The 27609-nt window shown below is 44.3% G+C and overlaps 3 protein-coding genes across 6 annotated transcripts; 1 reads left to right on the forward strand and 2 right to left on the reverse strand.

Moving 5' to 3' along the window:
* Positions 1-117: 117 nt before the first annotated feature.
* Positions 118-1289, reverse strand: LOC108016415 (uncharacterized protein CG45076). The gene is made up of 2 exons (XM_017083064.4): positions 1063-1289; positions 118-1003 (listed from the first exon to the last, which is right to left on the reverse strand). Exons 1-2 carry the CDS (start codon positions 1144-1146, stop codon positions 290-292), a joined length of 798 nt encoding a protein of 265 aa, XP_016938553.4. The 5' UTR covers positions 1147-1289; the 3' UTR covers positions 118-289.
* On the forward strand, positions 1219-2131 carry LOC108016414 (uncharacterized). The gene has a single exon (XM_017083063.4). It carries the CDS (start codon positions 1219-1221, stop codon positions 2065-2067), a length of 849 nt encoding a protein of 282 aa, XP_016938552.3. The 3' UTR covers positions 2068-2131.
* On the reverse strand, positions 2118-27439 carry trx (histone lysine N-methyltransferase trithorax). Of its 4 annotated transcripts, XM_036818556.3 has the most exons (9): positions 26778-27439; positions 18494-18988; positions 15353-16690; positions 13033-14230; positions 12761-12967; positions 4439-12695; positions 4236-4369; positions 3995-4170; positions 2118-3936 (listed from the first exon to the last, which is right to left on the reverse strand). In XM_036818556.3, exons 3-9 carry the CDS (start codon positions 16541-16543, stop codon positions 3763-3765), a joined length of 11337 nt encoding a protein of 3778 aa, XP_036674451.3. In that variant the 5' UTR covers positions 16544-16690; positions 18494-18988; positions 26778-27439; the 3' UTR covers positions 2118-3762. The 4 variants fall into 4 exon arrangements, with proteins under 4 accessions (XP_036674451.3, XP_070852479.1, XP_036674452.3 ...); XM_070996378.1 differs by lacking the exon at positions 18494-18988; XM_036818557.3 differs by lacking the exons at positions 15353-16690; positions 18494-18988 and having other exon boundaries at positions 26778-27438.
* Between the last annotated feature and the right edge of the window lie 170 nt (positions 27440-27609).

The raw sequence follows: 27609 nt of genomic DNA on the forward strand, positions 1-27609 counted from the left end.
CAAGAATTCACGTTTATCCAATTAGTCTTTTAACACGATTTTTAAATGCAACATATTGAACTATGCTCGTAAATTTAGTTTAAGCTATTGTTTCTTTAGATTATTTCATATATTTTAGTCCACTTGTTTATTTTGTTGGTTAAAAACAAATCTTCATTTAATGGCAACTACAAAAAACTAAAATTCTGATCACCAATATATACAATTTTAAATGTCTTCCCCTTTCCTTCGCTACCATATAAAATATGGTTTTTATTCCAAAAGATCACCAGCCTTATAATAATCTTTTCTAGCTCGAGGAGGACGCAGAACTGATCTCCCTTTGCTGCCTTTGGGCCTTTTGCTTAGCCTCCACTGCTGCACAGGCTGCTTTATAGGCTGCCTTCTTGGTCTTTTCGAAATCCTGCCTGGCGGAGATCGCTTGTCTGGTGATGCCCTCCACCCGTCGCTTGGCCGCCTCCAAAAGCTGCAACTTTTCCTCAAGCTCCATCTGGGCACCATTGGCAAACGCTTCGATGTTGCTCAGCTGAGCGGTGGCCTCTTTCACCAGGAGTCTCAGTTGATCCAACTGGAGCTTGGCATCGGAGACAGCCACTACGGCGGAATCGGCGTTCATCTGGGTGTTCTGCAGCGAGTTCTGGACCTCGTCCACCACCGCTTCCGACTCCTTTTGCTCCAGCTCCAGTTGCTCCATGATCTGCTGCTTGCCGGCCAGTGCAGCCTCCGCCGCTCGAGCAGCCTGGACGGCCTTATCAGCCAGTTCCACTTTCACTTGCATCGAGGCTGCCTCTCCGGCGGCCACTTGGGCGTCATTGGCCGCCTTTGCATCCTGGGCGGCCTTTACTGCAATGCTGGAGGCCTTGCTCTTGGCATCCTTCTGGTTGAGGCCACAAGATCTTTGAACTCCCTCGCATCCTGCTGCGTCGGGTGCTCCTCCTCTAATTTCCCTTTTCTCATTGTTTGGCTCATACAACCAAGCCAAATCAGGAGCTTTATTGGGCACCTATTTGAAAAAGAAAGAATAGTTAAAAGAGAGCATTAGTTTAAAGTATTACGACTGACCTTTTCACTTGGCATGGCTAGATGGCTCCGTGAAACGCAAGCAATGTTAAGCAGGATTAGGCACATTGCTTGGCAATAGAGCATAATCTCGATTTCCGGACTTGACAGGCATCCCTGTCAGACTGACAGTCGGAAAAATGCCCGAGACTACGGAAAATGCGGATAGACGCTCAGATCATGTGGCTAATCATTGTTTTGTCCTCGCTCCTGGCACCCGCAACTGGCAACCACTATCGCACCCGCCGGAGGCACATGCCCTCAGAGGATTCGGACCTGATGAAGAGTCTCGCCGGTGGCGGCGCAGGTGGAGGAGGAGCTGCTTGCGACATGTCGGGCGAATCGGGCAGCACCCAGCCGAAGAAGTCGATGCGAAATCACGGTAATGCCAAGCAGAGGTCATCCGGGATCGCTGTGCAGGCGGCGAATGAGGCGAAGAAGGCCAACGAGGACATGGCCACTGCCGTGAAGGTGGCCGCCGATAAGATCAAGAACGAATACGCCGACAAGGCATCCGCTGCCGCCAAGGCCGCCGAGGCGGTGCTCGCCGGAAAGGGTCAGGTGCTGGAGCAACTGGAGGCGGAGGTGCGGGAGGCAGAGATGGTGGTGCAGGAGGAGAACCAGGAGCTGATCACCGCGGAGGCAAATGCACAGCTGGCCAGCAAGGCACACAATTTGGGCCAGCAGGAGCTGAAGACGCTGACCATATGCCTCAAGCTGGCCAAGGATAACCGGGATACCTCGGAGCAAGTGTACGCCGTGTGGCAACAGTCGCTGAGCGACAAGACCGCCCTCCTGGAGGCTGCCCAGCGGAGGGTCACTGTGCTGATGCGACAACTGAGCGACGCTCGAGTAGATTACGAGAAGACCAAGAAGGCGGCCCTCAATGCAGCCAGAGCCGCCCAGGAAGCCAAACAGCGGATCGAGCAATCGGACACCTCCGATTCCTCCTCCTCAGATCGCGGGAGATGTCGACGTGCCTGGCGGCAGTACAAAGATAACCAATGATACACCACCATTAACTATATTTTCCATATAAGATTATAACAATAAATCAATTTGAATTTTAATCTGTAGTTTATTAAACTTTTTTCTTTAGGGAATAAAAATATAAAATTCCTCGACAGCGTGCAAAAAGTGCGCGCGTCTTGAATGGCTGCCAAAAAATGCTATGGAACTTTGCCTGTACAAGTCCGACCGATCGCCCCGATAGGAATATACATACATATCTGCCTGCTGTGTGTTCTTTTGTGTGTACAATTTTGGACAAATACCAGAGCGGACTAATGCTAGTCTTAAGCGAAACAATCGTTAAACTAGTAGAATACAAGGGAGCTGAACTAAAGTTAGGCGTTACAAATTATGATTATGCTTGGGCTCCAAATCAAGGCAAACAAATGGTCACAAAAATGTACATGCTTTAAAACTTAGGTGTAAAATAATAAATATACAATTACAATTGGTTGTTGGTTTTGTGGTTGTGGTTGTGGGTTTGCCTGTTCACAATACAATAATTTCAAGGGTGATGCTTGGTTTCGTTCCCTAAATAGATATATAAACATGTGGTTTCGGATATTATTCGTAGTTCAATCAATTAGTCGGTTGGTTAATTGTTAACAAACATAAATACGCAGAGCTCTACATAAAATAGTTTCTTCTTACACAATCCTGGTAACTTAAGGTTAGTTCTCATACAGTAGGTATATAATATAGATATTTATAATTCGTATGCAATATATATATGTACAATCTAACACAAGCCCCTGTAAGTAATTGTTTTTAATGTCTCCCATCGTTTATCTGTCATTCGTCTAAGCCCAACAAGTGTTATATTTATCAGCTTAGCTTAGTTATATGTATGTGGTTTATAGAATCTGTGGAGCCTTAGTCTAGTTAGCTATCTGATCTGCATATTATTATACGTAACATATTTATTATACAATTAATTATTCACCCCCTGAATACTGACGTCGTCGAGTTTCTGTTCATTAAATCCGATTGCTCGGATTCTGCTTGCTTCGATGCCTAATATGTGCCGTGTTCTTTAAATATAGGATATATAATAATATCAACTGTTTAACTTTTACATATCAACTACTTAAGACGTATGGGGGTTGTAAAACGAAAAGTATCACGATTGACCAAACATAGATCGATATAACCGTTAACTACAAGTGTTTCAATTCTCATTCCAGGTGTGTTTCTCCTCTGTTCACAATAGGGTTTTTGATTTTTGCAATATTTAGTTAAGTTTTTTAACATAATTTTTGCCTCCTCCCAAAAGAAAAACTAGGCTTCTATTTTCTTGTTTTTCTTAGTTGCTTTAAGAAAATATTTGATCAATCACTATTTGTGTTAAAAGTTTAAAAAATAAGAGAACTACATACACATATTCACGAATAATTAAAAACGATTACGATAGTCCAATCAGAACAAGTTAAAAAACTACATCTGAGTGATGTACTATTGTTTACTTTTTAGTTTAAATTGTTTGCGTAGATTATAGCATTGGACTATGGTTTTACAATACTTTATAAGAAAATGTCTTGGATTTTCTTCAGGCAAAAGGTCAAAAATAATATCAAAGCAAAGTATTCAAGCCCTAGATCTTTACAGAAAAATCGACCCTAGTTTCTGAGTATACGGATTAATTTGGACGCCCAGCGTCCTTCTTGATTCCTATCCCTGTCATCCCCCTTTTCCTTAATTTAAGTACTTCCGACACCGTTTGGAGCCGCATGAGCAAGGTATCTTCTCCTCCTCGAAAGGGAACTTATAGTCGTAGGTCAGCTCCTCGCCCTGAACGATTCGACGGAGCGCAAAGATGATGATGTGCTTGTGTCCCAAGATGTCCACCACTTTCGAGTAGCAATTCGGCTGCAAGGAAAAAAGGACTTTAGAATCTATTAAGACATAAAGCACTCTTCGAACTCACCTCACAGGAGTGATTGATAAAGCGTGCCGCATTGCCGCGCATGGTGGCATCTACTACGAGGTTATCATCGATCTTGAACATATAACAGCCAATGCCGCGACTGTCATAGTAACGCTCCCTTTTGTCTGTCAGTGTGGAGCGAATCAGCTCGCCGGCGTACTCAATAACCATTTCACCTGGTTAGAAAAAAGGTTTAAGGTTAATTTGTAATCAAAATTCAATAATAAAATGTTTATCTTACCCGCTTCAATGTCCTTGGTGCAGTAGAGGCCTCGCCCATGAATGTGTGATCTGAAGACCCCAACGTAATCCTTGTACGTCTCCTTCAGCGTACGATACTTCATGGCCATAGGCAAATTGCTGCCAGTTCCTCGCCTTAACAAATCAAAGAAATGCCACATTAGTTAAAGATTCTTGCTCAAAAAGAAAGAGTAGTTATTTTACCTTGGCACCAGTTCATTGTCTGATGGCTGGACAAACACCTGGATGGGCTGTTTGCGATGCCTTGAGGCCAACCAACTGAACATATCATATTCGCTGCGATTGGCATACGGCTCACATCGGGCACAATCGTAGGCGTTCTCCTGCAGCTCATCCTGGTCCGATCCATAGTCGAGCAGACCTTGGGAATCTCCACCAGAAGCTGATGCCAGGGCGGCGGATGCACTGCATCCACCCGTATTCCCTGCATGTCCGCCACTCGCCGCTGTTGATACGTTGCCATTTCGCTTGTGATACTTGGGAGTATACTTCGAGCACTTTTCCACGCCCGGCAACTGTTCAATCAGATACTTCAGAGCATTCGTTTTGAGGCCGATCATCTGGAGGCCACCCATATCTGCCAGAGGACCCTCTGGCAACGGAGTGAGTCCATGGGCCCGCCTGGCCACCTGCACTGCCTCAAAGACCTTCTCCCAGATCTCAGATATGGAACTTGATTTGTACGTGAAACCATCTTCGCTCTGGATTTCATAGAGCAAATGGGGACCACTGATCTTCTTGGGCTCGCGTATGGGTGGTGGTGGCTCTGGAGCAGCTGCTGTGGGCACAACGGCTGCCTTCGATGGCTCTTGTTCCTGGGGTGCCGTCCGTTGCTCCTCCTTTCTTCTTCGGAGTTCCAGTTCCACTCCATTCTGCAGTTGCTTGAGCTCCAGGACATGGGCATCGGCCATTTCGTTTATGTACGTGGCAGCTGCTTCGACGGCTGCAGTTTCTAGAGTACCCTCGAACTCTTCGGTGGGAGCAGATGCCGCTGCGGTGGTGGCCAGGACGTCCTCCACCATTTGCTGGTAACCAGCACTGGCCTCCACTTCCATCGTCGTCGCCGTGGCTATGGAATCCGCACAGTCGTCGTTGGTCAGGTTGTCCAGAATCTTGCTGATCTTGTCCTTAACCGCCGGCTCTTCACTGTCAGACATCTCGTGATCGTTGCACGCCGATGTGGCCATCTTTAAGCTGAAGTCATCATCTTCGTCATCCTCGTCCTCGAGATCTTCCTCCCTGTAGGCATCCGTGTCCATGGCTTCTACTTGGAAGGCGTGCTTTTCGAGCAGATAACCGTTGTTGGCCAGCTGTTGACTCAGTTGCTCGCGTTGCTGCTGCTGGAGAAGGAGCTGCTCGGTTTTAGCTTCCGCCGGAGAATGTTTCTCGTAGAGTCCCTCCGTGTAGATGGACTCTGTGGCCGGCTGTTCCTCCATGATTGCGTCCATCGTGACAGCGGGCACAATGCTCTCCAACACCGAACTGGTTTTAAGTTCCGCCTCATAAACAGGTGAAGGTAATGCTGTCTTCTGGGCATAGCACTTGGCGGCACTGGCGCTGGTCATTTGCTGGATTATCGGCTGTTCTACAGGTTTTGGAGGAGTGGGTGAAGGGACAACAGGACACTCGTTGGACAAAGAAGCGGGCTCCTGTCGCTGTTGCATTGGTAGCACCCGATTTGTTGGCCTTGTCGTCGAGCTGCTTGTGGTTGGTGGTGCCTGTTGTTGCATGGGATTCACCACATTGGTGGGCAGGGAACAGCTGCTGCTACTACCGCTGCTACTGGTGGAAAAATGCTGCACTCGGTTGACCAGCTCCTGCTGCTCCAACACTTGAGGTTCCATCACGAATTGGGTTTGCAGCACAGGTGTTTCGGCCAGGGTGATGATGGGCATCGAGGGCTGAACCTGCACCTGTTGCTGCTGCAGCTGTTGTTGTTGCTGCTGCTGCTGCTGCTGTTGGGGAATGTGGATCAACTGCGTTTGCTGTATCTGCTGCTGTTGCGGCTGCGCTGGGATTCGCTGCTGTGAGATCGTTACCTTGGGCACTTGACTGACCACGACGGCTGGAATCTGCTGCTGCAACTGTGTCTGCTGCTGCTGCTGCTGATGTTGCTGCAACAGGGCCTGATTTTGTTGTTGCACCTTGGGTGTGGGCTTCATTATTTTGGGTTTCACTTCCAGCTTGTGAATGGGTCGAATCATGTTGGTCTTCTTCTGCAGAGGCTTGGAAGCTATACTGGGTGGTGCTCCACAATTGGTACCCGTTCCCGATGCAGCCTTGCCCTTCACCTGAGATTGCTTGAGATTGGAGTTCTTCAGCTGTACTTGTGACTGCTGGGTGACTATGCTGGTGGGCAGCACCTTGTTGACCACCTGCGGTTGCGGTGGCACTTTGCCTACTCCCGACATACCCGCGGCCTTAGCTTGAGCATTCGTTCTCTTCATTTGAGTTACTGGCGGAATCTTGGCCGTGACCATTACGGGAGAGGAGTAATCCATTGATGTGGAGGCTCCTGAGGATGTGGGCACCGTCTGGAACTGGAAGTTGGCATTCTGCAATAGCTGCGTAGTCGTATCATCCTGCGATTGCTGTTGCAGCACACTGGCTGCGTTTAGGAATGTGCCTGCACTAGTTCCATCTCCTGTGTTATTGAGCACCACATATCCAGCGGGCAGATCCACAATCGGTTCTATTTTACTAGCCTGAAACACCTGTGTAGTGGTGGCGGAGAAGCTGGCATTCTGGCTGAGCATTCCTGGCATTGCAGTGGACACGAATTGCTGGGAGGACATGACCGTGTTCTGGACGATCGTCTCCAGACCATAGTACATGGGTTGAGTGGCCAGGATTACCTGGGGTGTGGTGGTGGCAAACTCCAGACCAGAAGCTCCTCCTGCAGTTCCTCCCAAAATTAAGGGCTGCTGGTTGCCGCCTGCCTGGTTGCCATCTGCTGATCCTCCCAATTGAATGGTTTGCGGTTGGATGAGCGTGCCTATCACTTGAGGTTGCGCTTGCAGAGACTGCGCCGTGAGCATTTGTAATCCTGAATTGGTGGGTGTGGTGGTGAGCACTAGATTTCCACTCGCATCCGTTTGCAGATAGGTGGCACCTCCGCCGGGAGCAGTTGTTAGGAAAGTGGGCGTCGCCTGCGGCTGCGGCTTATACTCCCCAGCGGTGGGTATGGAGATGTACTGCAGCGGCTGTCCTTGACTTCCGTCTCCGGTCACAAATGAGATTATGTTCTGGGGCTGAGCTTGGGGCAGGATTAGCTGCGGTGCCTGCGATTGCGCGCTGCTCTGAAACAGCAGCTGCGGCTGGAGGAGATTCTGACCCATCACTGTGATAGGTTGCTGCACCTGAGCCTGCTGCTGCTGTTGATGCTGCTGGGGATGCGGTTGCAACTTGGCCTGAATAGGCTTCACCTGATGGCCGGACTTCAGCTGCCTCTGCTTGACCGCCGCCTGTTGCGCCGCCTTGGTGGCCACTGTCTTAAGTGGTTTTCCATTTGCCGTCAGGGGAAGCATAATCTTTTTGTCCGTATTAGTGGCCTGCAGGGTCTGATAAGTGGCTGTTGGTGCTGTGGTGGCCTGCATTGTCTGGGGAATTTGGATAAACTGCTGAGTACCATCGGGATTGGTGGAAACAGCTATCAATTGAGGTTGCGCCTGAGCTGTCACTGTAGGTTGAGCCAAAGTGAAACCTCCACCCAGATTGGCAGCCAAACTTTGCAGCGAATTTGCATAGATTTGCAAATCATCCGTGTTCGCTTGGGTAGTGGTATTCGGTTGAGACAGGAAGAATCCATTGCCCAGGGATTGTGGCTGCAATTGGAGCTGCTGCAATCCCTGCAACCCAAACTGTCCCAGGGAACCAAGACTCTGCACTTGGGGAAACGATGTTGCTGTCTGAAGGTAATTTAAACCTCCTGCATTCGCTAGAAGTTGCTTTTGCAGCTCATTCAAGCTTTCCGCACTCAGTTGGGTAGGATTATTGGCGCTTCCCGCTGCATTCACGTCAGATTCGGATTCGTTGTTGGACATGGTTGGCCCACAAGATGGTAAATGGCGCTGGAAGGCATCGTAATTCCTATAGGTGCACTGACACCGATCACATTTAACCTGGCCGCTGAACTGAGCCGTTGATAGATTTCCATCTCCACCAATTATTCGAAATTCGGTGATGGAGTCGTCCACGCCATCCATTTGCATTATCCTCATCTTGGATGGCTCTTCGCGTGCTTCGCTCTTTTCGAAATACCGCTTGGCTGCACTCCAGGTGAAGCTCTTGCTCCTCACTGATCCAGATGTGGAGGCTATACCCTCGATGGATGCTTCACTGATGGATTGCCTTCTCGATACACCAGCCACGGTGGCCATCTCCTTTTTGCTCCGTTGCTGGCTGCTTAAGGTTAACAGCACTCCTTCGGCCAAGTTTTTCGACAGTTTCCGCCTCTTAATAGCCGTGGCCATTGCACTATTCCCGTCCAGCTTCGGCCAGGCTAGTGTTTTGAGCATTTGCACTTGACTGGAGTTTCTGGCTGCGGATAGCATCGCATCCTCCACGGGATTGCTGGCTGGCCAGCCATTTCCCAAGCTCGTATTCGAATTTCGGGTGTCCTCATCACAGATGCTTACAGAAGCAGCTCCTTCTGCCTGTTGATTTTGATTATGAGCCTGATTGGAAGTCATTGCCTGAGTACCATCCTTGGATTGCTCGCTCATGGAAAACAACTCTGGCTTATCCACCAAATCCTCATACATGAATATATCCAGCATGGAGATGCCATCGAGCAGTTCGTGGGGGAGGTCCTCGAATATGACATCCTTGATCTCCGGGGGCAGCAAATCAGCCTGCTGTTGCGGCTCCTCTTCGGTATTTTCATCTGGTGGTACACAAGAGTTAGAATTGGGGAACTCCGCGTTCCAATCGGCTCCCCCATTGTCCAGGAAATCACTCCTAGCCAGACTTGTGTGCCAGCGGGCAATTTGAGCCATACCCAACTGAACCTCCTTGCTGTTCGGATTCGTGTGATCCACTGTATAGTTCCTACCTACATCCAGCGCTGTTAGGGTTGACGAACTGTTCTGAATGGTGGTGCGCACTGTGTACTCCACAATTTTCCAGGGTTCTTTCGAGGACCAATACAGCCGACTGCACAGGAAGTTAATGGGGACCACGGCCTCGTAGGAATCTGAAAATCTGGGGACAATGGTTCCCAATTGCCGCACCTCCAAAGATCCAATGTGGAATTGCACTCGAACTGGTTCAATCAACTTCTTCCTCTTTCTATCCAATTCCACGTAGACCGGTCGGGATACTTCAAAGTTGGATTCATATGTAACACTGGGGGAACCATTGGCCTTCAAGGCATTTCCATTCTTGGCATGTGCCGGGCAATACATGGATTTGTCTGTGAGAAATGCGCAGTCGATGCTTCTGGCACATGGATAGTGATAGTGCTCACCACAAGATCGCACATTACATCCAACGGTGGCTCCTCGATTTCCACATACCGTGCATTTGATCATCCTGCCCCTCGCGACCGCACTGTGAACATTTTGCAGTGAACCGTCGATCTCCTCGAATACCTCAGCTGACCACATGGCACAATTGGTGTGAACCCAGCAATCATGACCGCAGTACAGAAGCCGTGCTTCCTCTCCGGATAATCCCTCCCCGCTCTTCCGACAAAAGAGGCACACCCTGGTGTCCAATCGCATCTTGATGCCACAGCTGCCAAGGTCGTCAACCTCTTCCAGAGGAATATCCAAGACACCAGAACGCGACTCTGCCTGCGAGGTGGAGTGTTCGTTATAAAGAGAGGCACTTCCTCCTCCTCCATCTTGCAGATCCTCGTAGTTAGCTCCCGAACAGGACTCAAACATATCCTCCTCCAAGGCATCCGTGCAGGCTTTCGTTTCGTTTTGGAACCAGGGAAACTGTTCACTCAACAGCTCCTTATAGGCAATATCCAATTCATCGCAATTACTCTGTTGGATGACCTGGCTCATATCATAGTTGAATTCTGCCAGGGAAACATATGAGTTACCAGCAATCTTCTGCTTTATATCCACCAGACTAAAGGATTGCGGATGACTGATGTGCTGTTGGCAGGAGCAGGGCAGGGACTTCACTCGCGACTTGTTCATGCTCACATTCCGTTGCTGCTGCTGCTGATCCTTGAACTCGTAGACATCGTCGCTGTTTTGGGACTCACCGTCGCTGCCCAAGCCGTTATCCGATCCACTGCTAAATTGGAGGGCTTTTGGTTGCAATTTCCCTTGGTTCGAGGATGCTCCGCAGGTGCAACGCATTTTCTTGCGGGGACTCAGTTTGAGAAGGGCACAAGCCTGCCGAGACTTGCTGAGCAACTTCAGAACACTGTAGAGACTTGCCTTGAACTCCTCCATCACCGCCTGCCGCCACTCCTCAGCCTTGATTCTGGAACTCTCATTTCGGCGTGCACACTTCTTGCAGATGAACTCGATGGATTCGGGCAGAGTGCTTAGTAAATTGTATTGCTCATCGCTAAGGCCTTCGCACTTGGAATGAACCCATTGGCCACAATCACCGCACTCCATCATTTTCAGATCAAAGTCGTTGTCATCATAGCATCTCTGGCATATTGGACAAAAGTTGCCCTTCTTGCGCAGCTTAAAGCAACCCGTGCACATCGGTAAGTTCCCCACGAATTTCGATACTTTTGTGGTGGAGCAAGACTTGCATTTCAAGCAATTGACGCATATTAAAGGACGATCTGCCCCTAAAAGTCTCTTGCTGGTGCCCAAGCACGTGCTGTGATAGTTCTTCTGACACTTTTGGCACTTGACCTTGGATCCTGATGACATATTGCAGGTGTAGCAAACGGTGCAGCGTGGACACAACCAATTCAGACGTTGAGTAAGTTGATTTAGGGAAGATGATGATGGTCCAGTTGACGCATTCACTGTCGTTTCTAATAGGCTGCCCATCAGCGTGGTATCCTCAAAAGACCCATGTTTCAGGTTATACTCATCCTGGACACAGTACTGATGGTAGGGTTCACAGCAGCAGGCACAGAAGATCAGAGGATCCAAGCCCGTAGAGCCGCATAGAAAGCACAAAGCCCTCTGCGCCACAGTTCCGGTTACAATCAATCCAAAACCCGTTTGGCAAACTTCAGCAGGATCATAATTCTCCCAGAAATCGATGGAGATGAGCGTGCGTTGCTGTCTCTGCTCCTTAGCTTTGCGTCCCTGGGTTTGATTGGAGGATAAAGTGACCGAACTGGAGGTAACAATGTCCCCATTTCGCTGCTTTTTGCTGGCCGCCACTATCAGGTTGGATGTAACCGCTGCATTCCTTGTCGTAACCTTCGCAGGTGCTGCTGTTAAGGGTGCTTGACCTCCAGTTGCGTTTACTGATCCTTCCTTTCCTCCGGTTGGTACCTTCTTCACTTCAGCTTGAGTACTTCCAGAGGACTTACTGGGTTTCGTTTCCTCCTCAACAGTAGGAGTTTTACAGCTAGCACAATTATCGTTCTCGTCCGTAACCATTTGAATTGGTTTCTCAGGAACAGGCTCTGGAATCGCTGATGGCACTGGAGCAGAAATTTCTGGCTGCACATCAGCCTCCTCTTCGGGCTGATCCTCGCCGAAGGTGGCCAAGGGCTGTCCAAGCACGATAGAAGCACTGCGGCACACATGTTTTACACGAGGTCCCTTTAGATCAATTCTTTGACGTTTTAGGGTATCGCCGCCCGTAGCATTGCTTTCCCCATTGGGTTCTGCTTGAGCAACTCCTTGAGAAGTTCCATTAGAAGCAGCAGGCTGTATTGCTGGTGCCTCCTCTTTTTGAGCTTGAGCTTCTGTAACTGGAGTTTCCACTGCTGCAGATTTCTTGGCCGCTACCAGTGTGGGACTGAGTGGCTTCTCGCTTTGTTCCTGTTCCACTCCCTTATCCTTTTCTGATTTACTCGCCTTCCTTGACGGAATTGGACTGATTGCCTCTGTAGCTGTGAGCTTCTGATCTGCCGCATTGGTTATCTTCAGGAAGAGAGGTTTCTCCAAAATCGCGGGCCGTAGCAGGGGAGTGCTGCCAAATGTAACATTGTTCTCCGCCAGCGGATTAGACTTAATCGACGTCAAAGCTGAGGCGGTATCACCACTGGACTTCCACTTAACCGAAGCGGAAGCAACCACAGAAGAGGAAGTAGAGGAGGCAGAGGAAGCGAATCTTAAGCCAGTGGGAGACAGCAGTTCCGTGGACTTGTCCTCTCGGACAGACGTCTCCCCTCGCATTCCCGGTGGCAACATTGCGCCCAACCTACTCCTATGCGCTGCAGGCAGCTGAAACGAGATCATGCATTTCTTCAGCCAACAAGCAGTGCAGCGATCCTTGTAAAACTTCTTGAAGTTCTTGAACTGACTCTTGGCCGAATGAATGCTGCAGGTTAATCCTGAAAGGAGAATATTCAATAGGGATTAGTGAGTTGCAGTCGAAAGGGAATAATCTCTGACATACCTTCGCTTCCCTTGCATTGTAGCAGCTGTTGGATGCCGGAGGATGCATTGGCACTGCTCGAATTGGCCGATATTGATTTCTTGGTCATCTTCGAGATGAACTTCCTGCACACGTCGCAGGCCACCACTCCATATTTACGGGCTTGCGCCACCTCTTTGCTGCTGACCGCCGCGGCGCACACGGAGCAGGCACTGGGAGTAAGAGTTCCTAAAAAGAAATGATGTATGCATTAATAAGAATTCAGTATTTCCTCCTTTAATTATAGAACCAACCTATTGTGGAACTGGTGCTGGGACTGGCCAGCGTTCCAAAGGACGAAACCGCCAGGGAATTCGCTGGCGTCGGAATGGCACTGGGCGATGTTGGTCCGGCTTTGGCGACAGCAAAGGGTGCTGGCTTGCTGTCCGCCTGGAATTGCAGTCTCGGCTGCCTTAGCACAAAGCTTCCACCTGTACTGCTGTTTGATTTCAGGCTGGCAAAGCTGGAAAAGCTCTCCTTCGCGAGCTTCAGACTTGCAGGAGCGGAGGAGGTGGATGCCGTGGAAACCGTACTGGAGGAAGCTGTTCCAAAGAGGTTCTTAGCCTTGGAGTCGCTACTTGATGGCGTCTTCTTGCTGCTAATGCCACCCTCTTCGAGCAATCTCTTGTTGGGCTTGATGATTCTAGAGGATCGGGTGCTCCTTTTGGGCAACACAAAATGGGAATCCATGACCAGTTGCTTCTCTTCCGAATCCCGGTCCTCGGTTCCTGCACTTTTTTCTGTCTCCGCACTCTTTTCAGATGCTGCTTCATCATTGTCATCCTCATTTTCCTCCTCCTCCTCGACTTCCTCATCGTCCTCATCCTCCTCCATTTCTTCATCCTCTACATTGTTATGATCCTCAGGAGACTCTTGGCGACGAAAGGTTACTCCACCCTCATCATCCTCATCCATGGGAGCGCCAAAGGCGCGTGATAAACCAAATACATTTGGTGAGGATCCCGATTCCTGACTTGAGGAAGATGAGGAGTTTGCTGGCGCCGTTCGAAATTTAAGCGAGTTGAGCTTATCGATGTTGGAGTTCTTGTTGAGTATCTTTGACAGAATGGAGGGTCGCACGATGCATTCGCCTCCTCGGGAGTAGTTCAGCGGCCGGTTGAGCGAATCCTTCTTCATAATCGAGACGATTGGTATGCGGATATCCGGATTGTAGAACCGCTTGACCACCGACTTATCATCGCTTGTCTCCAGGACATTCCTAAATGTCACCGTCTTCTTTTGCTTCGTCGCCGTTGATGCCGTCGATGACCCGGCTGCATCTGGTCCAGATTTAGGACTACTGCCCCCAGCAGTGGAAGTTGCCACTGATGGTTCTCCATTGGACGCAGCTCCCTTTCCCGATGCCGCCGATGCCCCATTTGAGGCTGCAGGGCAGTTGGATGGAGGTGCCTCGGGGGCAACTTCATTGGGCATTTCGCTCAAGACGCGCTTCTGGAAAAGTACACAAATAAAAGGGTTCAGTGGGTTTCGGTTAGGGTTGAGTAGGAGCGGTTGGAGACGGAGTTCCGAGCAAATCAATAATTCATGCCACTGACTACACGCTCACAAAATGCGAAGCGGAAAGCAATGCAAGTAATATATAGCAAGCAAAAGTTACACAGCAAGAAATTAAATTAGATAATAAGTTTGTTAGTAACAAAAAATAATTTTGATAATACTAAAATATTTTAACTGTTGACCGAATTAACTTTATTAAATTTAACACCTAATATATTTTAAACGTATATTTCTTTATTAAATAATAGGATAGGACGTCAAATTTCTTGTTTTAATTCAGATTTCAGAAAAAGATCTTTAAATAACATTAAGGTTTAGAAATTTGTAAGTTTGGAATTTTTTAGACACATGATTTTGAAGGAAGGATTACAAACAGTATACACTTTAAAAGCAATAATTCAGCGTAATAAAGCATATTCAGTATGATATAGTAGGTCATTGTAACTTCCAGTGTAATTTTAAAACACAAAGAAGCATGCAAAGGACCAGGAGCAAGTGCAACTTTTCGAAGGGGATCGCTTGGACATGGGGGTTAGGGTTACAGAGGCGGTTCAGTGGGGGGTACTGTATCGGTGCAAAAACAAGTTACTAAGCATAAGTATAAGCTGGGGAACAGACACCATTGCCACTGTGACCGTCAACCGTCTGCGGCAGACACATGTGGAAGAGTTGCAAGCGCTAAAACGTCATAAAAGCCAATTAAGCAGGTAAGCGAGCAGGTAACAATGGCGTCAGAGGCGGGTGGCGGGTGACGGGGTGGATGGGTGTAAGGGGGCGGGGGCTACTAACCAGACCAGAACCATGGGTAAGCCAACTTGAGGGGGTTCTCTTATTTACATTGGCGGGAATTGGACTGTGGCATTGGCCGAGGATGTATGTGCTGTGCTGCAGAGGGTGAGGGTGCACACGCAACTTGGAATCAGAATGGCTGGATTGAGGGGTTAAGGTGGCGGAAAAAAAGCGGCTTAAGCATATTCATAAATAAAAGCAAAAGGGGGCAACACCTGGGAACAACAACCGGCAACCAAACACCGACAATCTGAAAAATCAACTTACCAGGGCTGCATCTTCACCCGGACTGGCCACCACCACGCTCCCCACACCAGTTCCTCCACCTCCTCCCCCCTCCAACGATGGTGGCGAGGTGGATGAGGCATTTGGCGTGGAGGAGGAGGAGGCGGAGGAGGTGGTGGAGGTGGAGGAGGGACTATCCACCACCGGACTATGCAGCTGCTTCAGCTTAGACGTGGAGGGCAGCATAATTTCGCCCCTGGCCAGGTTCAGATTCTTGAACTTTTTATTGCTATTCTTGCGAGCTCTCAGCAAAGCGGCACTTATAGCAAAGGCTCCTCCGGGCGAGGTTCCTCCTCCAGGGGATACCAGGGCACAGGCCAATCCAGTGGATGTGACCGGTGTTGCCACGGTTAATGCCTTAAGGGATGCTGCACTAGACAGGCCAGAGGTCGTGGCTTCACAGGTTGTTCCAGAAGATGCTTTAGAAGATTTTCCAGAAGAGCATGTCGCCGCTGTGGTGCTTGTTTTTGCAGATTTTCCAGGGGCTGCTCCGGCTGATGATGCCGTGGACACTTCCGAGGTCCTTGATGTTGACTTTCCACAGGATATTCCAGAAGATGCTCCATCGGATGATGTTCCAGAGTTAGCTTCTGGTGATGAACCAGAAGACCGTCCCGAGGAGGTTCCAGAGTATGCTGAAGAGGAAGTTTTTGCTGACTTTCCGGAGGTTTTTCCAGAACATTTGCCTGAGGAGGCTCCCGCGCTTGATGTGTCAGTGGGTTGTGCTCCTCTCGTTTTATCACTGTCCCCATTTTGATCCTTTGTCACAGCCTCCTTATCCAGATTGGCGGCACTTTTGTGATGGGTACCGCCATTTACACCACCCCCATTGGTGGATCCCGAACCGGATGATCCTCCCGAGCCCGAATTGGAGCCGGAACTGCTGCCATTGCCGCTGCTTTCAGAGCCCGATGCCCCGCCGGCGGATGAGGATGCCGTATTGCCACCAATTGAGGCTCCACCCGGGGCATTGTCATCCTCATCGTTATCACAATTGTTGCCCTTCTCCCGGGCAGCCGGCGAACCGGAGCCGGAACCACTTGGCTGCTGGGACTCGGGAGGTGGCTGCTGCGATTCCGCCGGATTGGCCGCCTCATCCTCCAGCTGCAGGACACTGATCCGCTTACGGTTGATCGACTTGGAGGGTTTGCCGGGAAACTTGGAGCGGCCCATAATAGTAGTGCGTTTGCGTTTGCCTTTGCATTTGCATTTGCCTGCTTTTTGATTGGATTTCCCTTATTCCTTTTTTTTGTTCGATTTAAGTTGGGATTTCTTTGATTTCTTCGATTTGTTTGATTTCTTGGACTTGTGGATAGCTCACTGTGGATAAGAGAGAGGCACAAACTTCAAGTAAGAGAGACCGACTAAAAAAGACCGGTATTAGCTAAAAGAAAACTGGCAAAAACAAAAACACCAACAACACTACACACACAGCTCGGGAAAAAACAATGCTTGTAAGCCGAATCGCGCGTTTGGAATGCGTCAATTTTTCCCCCTGTTTTTTTTTTGCGAATCTCGTTGTTGTTGCTGTGGGCAACTCGTTTATTTTGCACTCCTGCCTCACGCCCCCTTCACTGCCCACTCACTCACTCCTTTTTGCACACACTCTTTTTTCTCCTTGGCTATTTATTTATTTATTTCTTTTTCGCGCGCGTTTCTCGTTGCGCGCTCCTTGCTTTGTGAATTACAACTACAAAGCCGAAGGTGACGTAGCCGCTCGACAGCCTCGGCTTTTGTGGCGCTCTTGCGCCCGAACGCGCTCAAACGCTCTCTCAGTCGCTCCTTACACTTAAAAAAATTGATTGCTTTCAATTAAAAAAGGACATTCGATTTTCCTTCTAAGATATGTTTAATATTTGGATTAAAAGGTCATGTTTTTTTAAAATAGCAAATTTTGATTTAAATAAAAATTAAACAAGAAACTCAATTGTCTTGGGTTTTAAACACGAACGCTTGTTATTAATAAAGGTGTAATTAAAAGTTGAATTTGCGATTTTGAATTATTATTATTTTTGGTGTTTCAGTATAGGGTTGACAGTTTTAATTTTAAATGCTTTTTTACAAATTTACCTCAATATTAAATGTTTTTTCTCAACCCAAATGCATAAATATTAAAAAACAATACACACCAAAGGTGCGTTTACTTAAATTTATGGACCATACTTTTTATGAGTGCATTCTCTCGGGGCACGACTACTCTCTTCTCCGCCTTGGCCTGCTCTCTCCTGCTCCTGAGCAAGGAGCGCGCTAAAGGTGCAATTGCAGCTGCCTTTGTTCCGCTCCTTCTGCCGCTGTCTCACGTCTTGCGTGACCACTAATACACTCACACCAAAGATAGTGATGCCAGCATTGGCTTTTTATTTAAATTATAATGGGATTACACGCTTACATTTTATTGAAACTCAGTTAATGAATGATCAATTAAAAAAGGTATTTTAGATTTTAGTTTAAGTAATTAACGTAACGTAACGTTTGATTACAAGTACTCAAGAAACACATTTACTATATTACATTAACCCATATTATGAATTTTTTAAACCGATATTACAAAAAATAGGTATCAAAAAGGTAACAAATAAGTATGCTCTCCTTTTAGCAAGAGCTTCACTCCCTTTGAAGTATGCAACATATTTCTTAACAGGACATGGAATTTGAAAACTGAAAACTTTTTATTTTTTATTTATGGCGGGAAAACAGCCTGGCTGTCGGCACTGGCATACCACCACCTTTACACGCTTTGCCACCACTAAACGTGTGCAGTTAACGAAAAAACAAAAAAAAATTGAAGCAAAACAACTGCTGCGTTGCGGCTCCTTAAACTCATTCCTTTCCTTTGGCACGTAGCACGCGCGCTCTCCCTCTCTCTCTCGCAGACTCCTTTTTAAGAAATGCTCGCTCACTCTCTCTCTCTCTCTGCAACTACCTTTCTCCCTCCCTCCCGCGGGTTAGTTGTCATCGACGTTTTAAGTGGTTTTTCTACTTCAGACTTGAACTTTTTCTTTTCTTTTTTTTGTTTTGTTTTCTTTGCAGGATTTTCTCGTGTGGCTTTTGTTGTTGCTGCTGCCTTTGTTTTTTCTCTCGAATATTTTTTTGTTGTTGTTTGCTGGAAATTGAAATTCTTACAGTTTTTGTTGTTGTTGCTTTCTTGTTGCTGCTGCTGCTGTGGGCCACTATTAAGTGGTGGGTTTTCCCTGCTGCTGCTGCCTCTTTTTACGACAGTTTTTCTCTTTGTTCTCGCTTTTATGGCCTGATGAAAATTCTTCTTTTTGCGCGTTTAGTTTTTCTGCGTTGGGAGTTTCTGCTCGACGAATTCACAGTTTTCCACATTGCTGTACTTTCGCGGCAACTTTTCTCATCTGTAACTGCTACTGTTGCTGTTGTTGTTGTTGTTGCTGTTCTTATATTGATTGCTGATGTTGTTGTTGCTGCTTTTGCTGATGCTGGTTTGTGTTGGCGGCCACATGGTACTCATTATCATTACCATCATTATCCCCATCATCATCTCTATATATCCTCGGTCTACATCATTGCCATCCTCCCATTCCACCACACTTCTTCAAGCACGCACACACACTGTTTTAAAAAAAAAAAAAGTCTGCAGTCTGCGTGTCTTGAAATCTGCAAAAATTTAATCGAGGGGGTGGCGGTGGGCGGTGGGCGTTGGGCGGTTGGGTGGCCAACGAGGTGGAGGAGGAGGCAATGGGAGAGAGAGAAAAAAAACAAAGTAGAAATTTATTAGTTCGCTTCGTCGCAGTTGGGCAAACAAGTTGAAAGTTGACTTTTCGAGTGTTTGAGCTTGTGTGCGAATGTTTGTGTGGGTGACGATGTGCGATGATTATGCATGTGTGTGTATCAGTGAGTGTGCACAGAAAGAAATTTCTATATTGTAACAACTATTTTCTATTTTAGCAGTGATTCAAATTCCAAACTTGTAGTCACTTTAACAGAGTAAATAAATGCGGGCGCTACAGAAAATTCTAAGGTTTGATCTACATAAGACTGTGTCTAAATGTATGCTATTAAAATCGAGCTTTCGGATTAAAAATGTATCTTAGACTACTTATAAGAACGGTGGAGTCGCAGAATCATTACAAATCTGTAGATATTTCTTTTACAGTTTTCATAAAATATTTGTTTTTCAAGTTTAATCAAAAATATTTTAAGCATTTAATATTTCTGGTTAGTTAGATTCATAATTTGAAATATATGGAGTATACGTAAGATGATATTTTATTATCCTATACATATACAAGTATTTTATTTTAAAACCTACATTTAAAGGATAATTTTGTCATAAAGTTATATATTTGTAAAGTATTTAAAACTTTCAAAACACATTTTTTTTCTCTGTGAGCATGTGCGAGTTTAAGTGCTCGGAATGAGGTGAAAATACTTTCGAGATTTTTGGGGTGGTGGTCGCCGCCTTTCCACTTCCCCATTTTTTCTCAACTCCTTTTCCACATTTTCCGAAAGCATGACTCAGTGCAGCGTAATTGTTTTCCGTTTCGCCTTTGGTTTCCACTCAAAGGTGTTTGGCAGTTAGTTAGTTTACCTGGTTTACCTGCCTCGTTAGTTAGTCAATCTTGTCAACTGTACTGCTCACTGCTCCCCAGCAAGTCAATTTAAGTTGCATTCGTACATACAGATATGTAGTTGGTACAATGGGTTTGAAAAGTAAACAGTATTAGTATTAATATTTATTTCCAAATATCAGAATATTTTTTGAAGGTTTTAACTTCTATAAAAAGCTGTTATTAAAATCCTTGATAATTTAATTTAATTCTTATAATTTATAGTTATTTTTGTTAACAACAAATATTGTTTCCAATTGTTTAAGACTACTTTTTAAAGTTTAACCAGATTGAAATTTAAAATTATTTTCAATATCTTGTGCTCTGTCACCCACTGTACCTTAACTTGGGTCTCCTGCCACTGTCTCAGTTGTTTGCGATTTGTGATTTTATTTGTCGATTTTCCTCGTTTTTATTTTATATCGCCTTTGCTTTGGTTTTTGTTTCTACCATTGAGTTGTATCTTTATGGCCCCAGCGGTGGCATGATGTAAGCATGGGGTCTGAGAGACAGCAAATGGGACTGGGACTAAACCGGGCTTAATTGGACAACACTCCTCCGTATTTGCACGGCGATTACACTAATTGCTGCGGAGTTGCCGTGAATTGAATAACTAATACTCAATATGCATATGAATAATTTGCATTTTAAGTCGATGGCTGATGGAGTGTTAAAAATACTTAATAAAGATCTTAATCAGCCCAATGATTATAGTGATTTGTGGCTGTAAAGTGTGATGCCTTAGAAGGCTATTAAACTAAAATGGCATTACAAACTAAAAGCTAATTGCCTAGCAAACATACTATTTTTAATATACTAAATAAAAATAATATGGATTTATAAAATTATATTTATTTACGTCATTTAAAAACTCCTAAAAATTGTATCAAAATTCTTAAACGAAAATCATGGTACACAACAAGATACCAAGTTAATAAATAGTTAATAAATGATTAATTATTTATAAATCTACCTCAGTCGTAGCTGATACGGCTGGTTAATCGACTTAATTCGATAATAAATAAACCGAATATGATTAGCCAATCGATTCTGAACAATTTCTAAAACAAATTAATTACCAAAGGTATGCGATATGTTTTCTGTCATTGACAGATGCGAGTGGAAAACATTTTCCCTTTTCAATGATTGATGGCAATCGGGAACCTACTCAATTACCGAACGCAATTATATATTTCTATTATGAAAGACTTTCGAACATTTCTGTGTGTCTGATATAATCGTTCGTAATTGCAAAATACGAAAACAATGCAATATTAGTGACCATTTAATACCGAACACAAAACACTAGGCAAATATCATGACATAACAAACTAAAGGTTAATTCTCTCAAGCTCAAAACAATTGTCAACAATTTAATACCCATGCAGGGGGTAAAAGGGGTTTGGAGGAGGGGTAAGGGGTTTTGGCGAGTCGGCAGACAAGCAAGAAACAATCACAAAAACACTCGCCAGCCAACAAATTGCACACAAATTGTATCTCAGAATGAGAAACCCACACAAATGCCGAGGAAATGCGCAGACAGCAGCAGAATGCTAACTACGTTCTGTGTTGACATCAATTAACTAAATCGCTTTAATTATGTGCCACCAACCAAACGAACGGCAGCAACAACAACATCAAAGGCCCAAGGAGAACTCAGCATGAATATTTCAGCGAATCAATAAAATCCCACAGAATGATGACAAAACGCGTTGATATGGACGACAAAATGAGCAAATTCAAATGGAAAACTTTACAGGGGTTGCTCCTTAATTACGGATCATTTATTTACCAAGGGGAAGATGTTTGTACAGAAGGATAATGGGCGAGAACCTGCAAAGGGGGTTCTCGATAATTACAGTCCTCTTTTTTGTGTCATTTGAAAAGCAATTGTTGAAAGGACAGGGCGTTACTATTTCAAATTAATTGATACTTTAGTATTTCTACCGTATTTGTTGAAATGTTTGAAATTATAGATAGGTTTTTAGGGGTGTATTAAAATTGTATATTATTATAAAAAGTATTTTATCCTTAGAGGAAAGCTCCGAAAGTAAAAATTTCCACAAACGGAGAGTGTCTACCTAATTTGACGTATAATACGTTTGCCCAACAAATTAGCAGCACTAATTGCCTAAATCCAATGCATAAATGCATCCAATGCATTCAAATTAATGGTACTAACCGAAAATGCAAACATAGCAAAAACTTCCGAGTCACTACTTAAAAAGACAAATTTCACCACAAATTAAAAAAAAAAAAATTATTTAATGGTTGCTTATAACATAAATCAGTTCAATCTGAAAAATAATCTTTTTGACAATAAAAATACTCTGAAATTAAGTAAATTAAAATCATTTTTTCCAATAACTTTGATTAGCTACTAAGACCCTATAGAAATCAGGATTGCTCGCTCATTTTCCTTAATTTTTCACCAAATAAAGCGCATATTGAATTACAATTTATTTGATTGTTTTGAATTTGATACGTTTGTCTGTATCCCGAGACCCAATTAATGGCGTTCAAGTGTCGGCTTCACTGTAATTCGAGTGCACCATAAAAACCAGAGTCGCGCGGAATGCGTGAAAGGGGAGGCTGCGAAGGGGGAGTGGCAGAGGCTGTGGCGGAGGGGGTGGGCAATATAAAGGGGGCCAAGAGACAATCGGCCAACAAAACGAACAATCTCCCGGCGAACGGCGAATAACGAGGCAAAGTAAAGTAAAACTGGCCTGGCCAATTCGAAATCCGAATGCATCGTCATCGCCATAATCATCATCATCATCATCATCACCCTCGAAATTGAATCGACAGCCGAACAAACACGAAGATAAACGAATATACTAAACCATAAATGAGGGGGAGGGGGTGGGGCAAGACCCGGGGAGAGAGAGAGAGAGAGAGGGCTAACTCACACACCTTTAATTTAATTGACATCAATTATGGTAAAAAGATTAAGAAATCAAAACAAGCGCAAAACGTATAAGAATTTGAATAAGAAGAATGGGTTCCAAAAATGAAATGAAATACGGGCACTGAACGAAAATGTATACAGGTAGTTGTTATTGATTTTCTATCTCATTTTCTGATCAATAACCGGTAGATATATATAAAAATATTAAATACCATATAATGTTTTAATCATATTAGTTGTGTTCTTGGTAACCAGGAAAATCTACCACTTTTAATTTGTAGATCAAAATTTGTATAGCCTCTTGAATAAGAGTTTAACTGATAGATCTATTATTAGCCATTATCCAACTTTATTGACTTATAAATGGATCCGTTTTCAAAACAAATCTCGTATCTAATCTTTCGGATGACAGCATGTCGAAATAATGCCATTTAATTTCACAATGATACGTCTGGGCTGCTAAGTGATATGAAAACTTGCTCATAAATTGCTTAATTGATTAAAATTGACATCTAATTATACGTTTTTTGTTGTGTACGTTGTGTGCCAGTAACCCTCTCTCTTTCGCACTGCATGCCAATAACCGTGCAAGAGGCGCGAGTACAAAACTTGCAAATTGCGAGTAATTGAGAAGATTAAAGTCAAGCACACGAGAGCAGAAAGAGATGGCAAGTTGGTTGGGTGGCGGAGGGAGGACAGGCAGTGGGGGTGGGGGCCGGACCAGAGAGAGAGAGAGAGCCAGGTAAGGAATCGACCTGGCAAACGATTAAGAGCCATAAACACGAGCACGACAATCACAACAACTCACCTACAGCACCCACTCACACATCTACCAAATAGACAACTATCTGCATGTCACTCACACACTTGTGCACAAACTCGATTGACAAGTTGGGAAAAAATCGAAGTCAACCTCGCTCATAAAATATGTAAATTTGTATAAAATTATGCAAAAATGCCTTAAATACATACGCACTGAAAAAAAAGTTTGAAACTTACGTTGTATACATAATTGGTATACGAACATAATGACTAATAATTTCTTTTTAATTTAATAAATTTAATTTAGGATTTAAATATTAATCTAAACATTTAGAAATTGCTAACTGCACCATTTTTTATAACAAGTTTTGATTAAAAGGTATAATTAATTTCAAACTTTAATGTAGAGAAAATATACAGAGTCAGATGTATTAAACTAGACTACAGTCGTCTTATAAATATATGAGCATCAATCTAATTTTAAATATTTAAAAAAAAAACTAAATGAAATAAACGAGATATAAGCCGTCAGTAAACTTAAACTTGTGGGTTATTAGCCTTACAACTATTTAACTTATCAACTTAAGATCTTTTTTTTTCAGTGTAACAACCAGAGAGCACAGAGAAAGCAGCTGAAGAAGTTGAATCAACAAATGAGAGAGCCCCCATCCCCAAAAACACAAAAGAGAGCCAGAGAGCGCACGCGGGGGAGTGTGAGTATGTATGTTTGCGGGTTTGCTTGTAAATCAAAACACGCAGCCAAAGGTGAAACATGAAAAATGTGCGCGCCAATAAATGTGCGAAAGGTGTCGTGGTGTGGGTGCAACACGGTTTAGTATTGGGATGGATATCTATATCTCTGGGGCCATGAATGAGCATTGAAAATTGAGAGCCGACTTGGCAGCTCGCAATTTTGATGTCCAATTTGCCACGAAAACATGAACTAAATACTCGCGCCTGTATGTGTGGACATCTGGTTTCGTGGTGGTGGTGGTGGTTGATGGTTTATGGTAAAAGGTAACGAATCGCAAGGTAAAATAACATGAACCCAGTTGGCAGCTGCAGCCTCTCAAAACGCACCGTAAATAAAGGTGTAAATACCGCTTACTGGTAGCAACAAAGCAAACTATTAATTTAGCCACCGAATCAAAGAGAAACAACTAGTACAGTGTTCGTTCGCTAGGAGGAATCTGGTTTAATATTCTAGAAAAGTATTTAATAAAGTAAAACTAATATAATAATATTTTGGTATTTAATTCAAGTTGGGCAAAAAGATACAATTTTTGATAAAATAAGTAGAGCTAAAAATATTCAAAATAGCAATTTAAATTAAATTCATTAAGATAATGAGGTTTCGACTATTAACTATCGTTATATTTATTTGTGAATAAATAAATTTAATGTCTGTAATATTATAATTGTTAATGAGTATATTCCATACGTTTTAGGTTTTTTAGTAACGATTACCCCCATGATTTGCCATTTAAAGTTTTCGAACACACATTCCCCATAATATGATCATAATAATCCTTGAATTTTGAATAACCCCTTTTGATATTTGTAGTAATTCCCACCCAACATTAATCTTTCAAGATTCTGCGAATTGCGATCCACGAGATGCGGGCGCAGTGGAGCGTGAAATGCATTCGGATGAGCATCGTTTCGTCCCGTTCGCATTTTCATTCCCATTCAAGATCTCGCATTAGCTTACGGCTCAGTTGGTCGACTTTTGAAAGGCGAATTTTAATATGAGCAATTACTCATTTTGCGATTTTGCGCCTCAATGTTATTTGGCGCGTAGTTTCCCACAAACACACACACATGTGAATTGTACAGTGTACACAAACAGAGACTAGGCGATTTGGAATTTGCCTTTTTGATGGCAAATAAAAAAATGGCGTCAACAAATACACAAACAGCCTATGTATAAATCTATACATATATTTATTTTGTAATTATTCAACAGCATCTAGGCAACGAAAAGCAGCAGCAATCGATTTAGCTGCTGCTGCCGAGATCGTTTTTCATTTTATTGTATAATTTATTAAAAGTTTCAACAGCGCCAGCAACAAAATAAACAACAATTTTAGTTATACAAACACTTTGGCCATGTGAGCGCCAGACAGAGAGAGAGGAGCAAAACAGCCAGAGAGCGAGCGAGAGAGCGTCCGAATTTGATTTAGAATGAGGCGACAACAAAAGCAATTAAGTTTTATTTATCGATGCTGCTTTATTATGGCTCGCTGGCGTGTTTGTGTGGGTGTGCCAGCGACTGTCATTTACCGTTCGTTTAACGGGTGGTAAATAATGGAAAACGTCGTAGATGGAAATCTCGGCTGGCCATAAGTATACAGTGCAACCTGTTTAACAAAGATCCGAGCTTTTTATCGGATTTATAATGCTTAAGTACCATGATTTCCAAACGTTGGTTAACGGGTTTCAGAAACCCAGTACTAAATTCATTTAAAAATACCTTTGTATCATACTTTGGCATACTTTTAGGCGCTTAACAATAAGATCTAAAATATCTATTCAAATATGATGACGGATTTTAGAGTCAACTATCTTGATGTCTCATAAGAATATTGATCGTCCATTTTATATAGGTCTATTAGTAGCCATCTAAAGATAATGCTGAATATATTAAGAAGGCTTATATAAATCTAAACTTAAATATAAGATATAGTTTTATGTTATATATGGGATACAACTGATATTTATGTAATACAAATAAATAAATTTAAAAAGAAAAACTTAGTACTAATAAAAGGTCAACTTCTTGTCAACCCCATCGAGGTCCCACTGCAGTCATAAATCGCAGCGTGGGCCATAAACTAACAGTATTTGTTGTGCAGCCTAATTTGCATTATCGAGTGAATAATTGAACGACACTTGCTGGCATTTCTAGCTAAAAACAACAATCTAAAACTACTGACTAGAGGTCTACAAAGGTTAGTGTGGGATTATGAGTATGAAAACGATGGGATATGATGGTGTGTGAAATGTGTGTTTAATGGTTGTAATAGTGTGTATGCAAAGTATAGTATCTCCGGGTGCATTCCAAATCAATATCTGGCATGCTTATATATATCAGGAATATATATTCACGGCAGACTGACTCATCGGCAGCCGGCGACGCCTTTTATCGCGGCGATCTTTTAATTACCTTTCTGGCGAGCGAGTATCCAGATGCAGATTGAGACTCGAATCCGTATCCGCTTCAGGGGTTGCTACTACCATTTGGCATCTTTAGTGCGAATATAATCCAAACTTGCGACTCGATGCGGTGTATATTCCACAACAAAACGGCACAGAAACACACACAAAACACTAGTAAACACAAAATACAGGGGTGGAGATTGCGATTTTCGTTTTTATTTTCGTTCACTTATTTCTTGGTTTTTGCTTTGGCTCTCCCATTCGCCGCTCGCTCTCACTCCCTCTCTTTCTGTCGCACAAAACAAACGCACAAAAACACGCACACACATTCACCGAAACGGCCCGCTCTCTCGCTATTGCGCTCTCTCTCTCGCGCCCGCGCGTTTCGTATATACATATATCTGTCTGTACGTATGTATGTACGGATTTTACGACGATGAAAAATGCCTGCTTCTTCTTCTCGAAAATCAGGTTTTCTGCTCTCGATTTTCACACTTTTTCGGCAATTGCCCGTTGCAAATTCGATTTAATTCCACTGGCAGTCACTGCCCAGGACACTCGCACACACTTTTCACCACAGTTCATCAATTATTTTCCACATTTTCTGCCTTTTTTGACGAGCGAAAACGACCGAGCTGCGATTTCAGTTCAATTTTTTCAGTGTGACCGCGGTATCACTTGGCGTTTGCGCTATTTAACGTCAGCAAACGTAAAAACGAAAGTGTGAGCAACGTAAGCTTGAGCAACGTAAGTGTGAGCAACGTAGTGTGAGTAAGCGTAAGTGTCATCGAACGTAAATGTTATCAAACGGAAGTCAAAAAACGAATTTATCGTTGCTC

This window comes from Drosophila suzukii, chromosome 3 (assembly GCF_043229965.1).
Source record: "Drosophila suzukii chromosome 3, CBGP_Dsuzu_IsoJpt1.0, whole genome shotgun sequence".
NCBI lineage: Eukaryota > Metazoa > Arthropoda > Insecta > Diptera > Drosophilidae > Drosophila > Drosophila suzukii.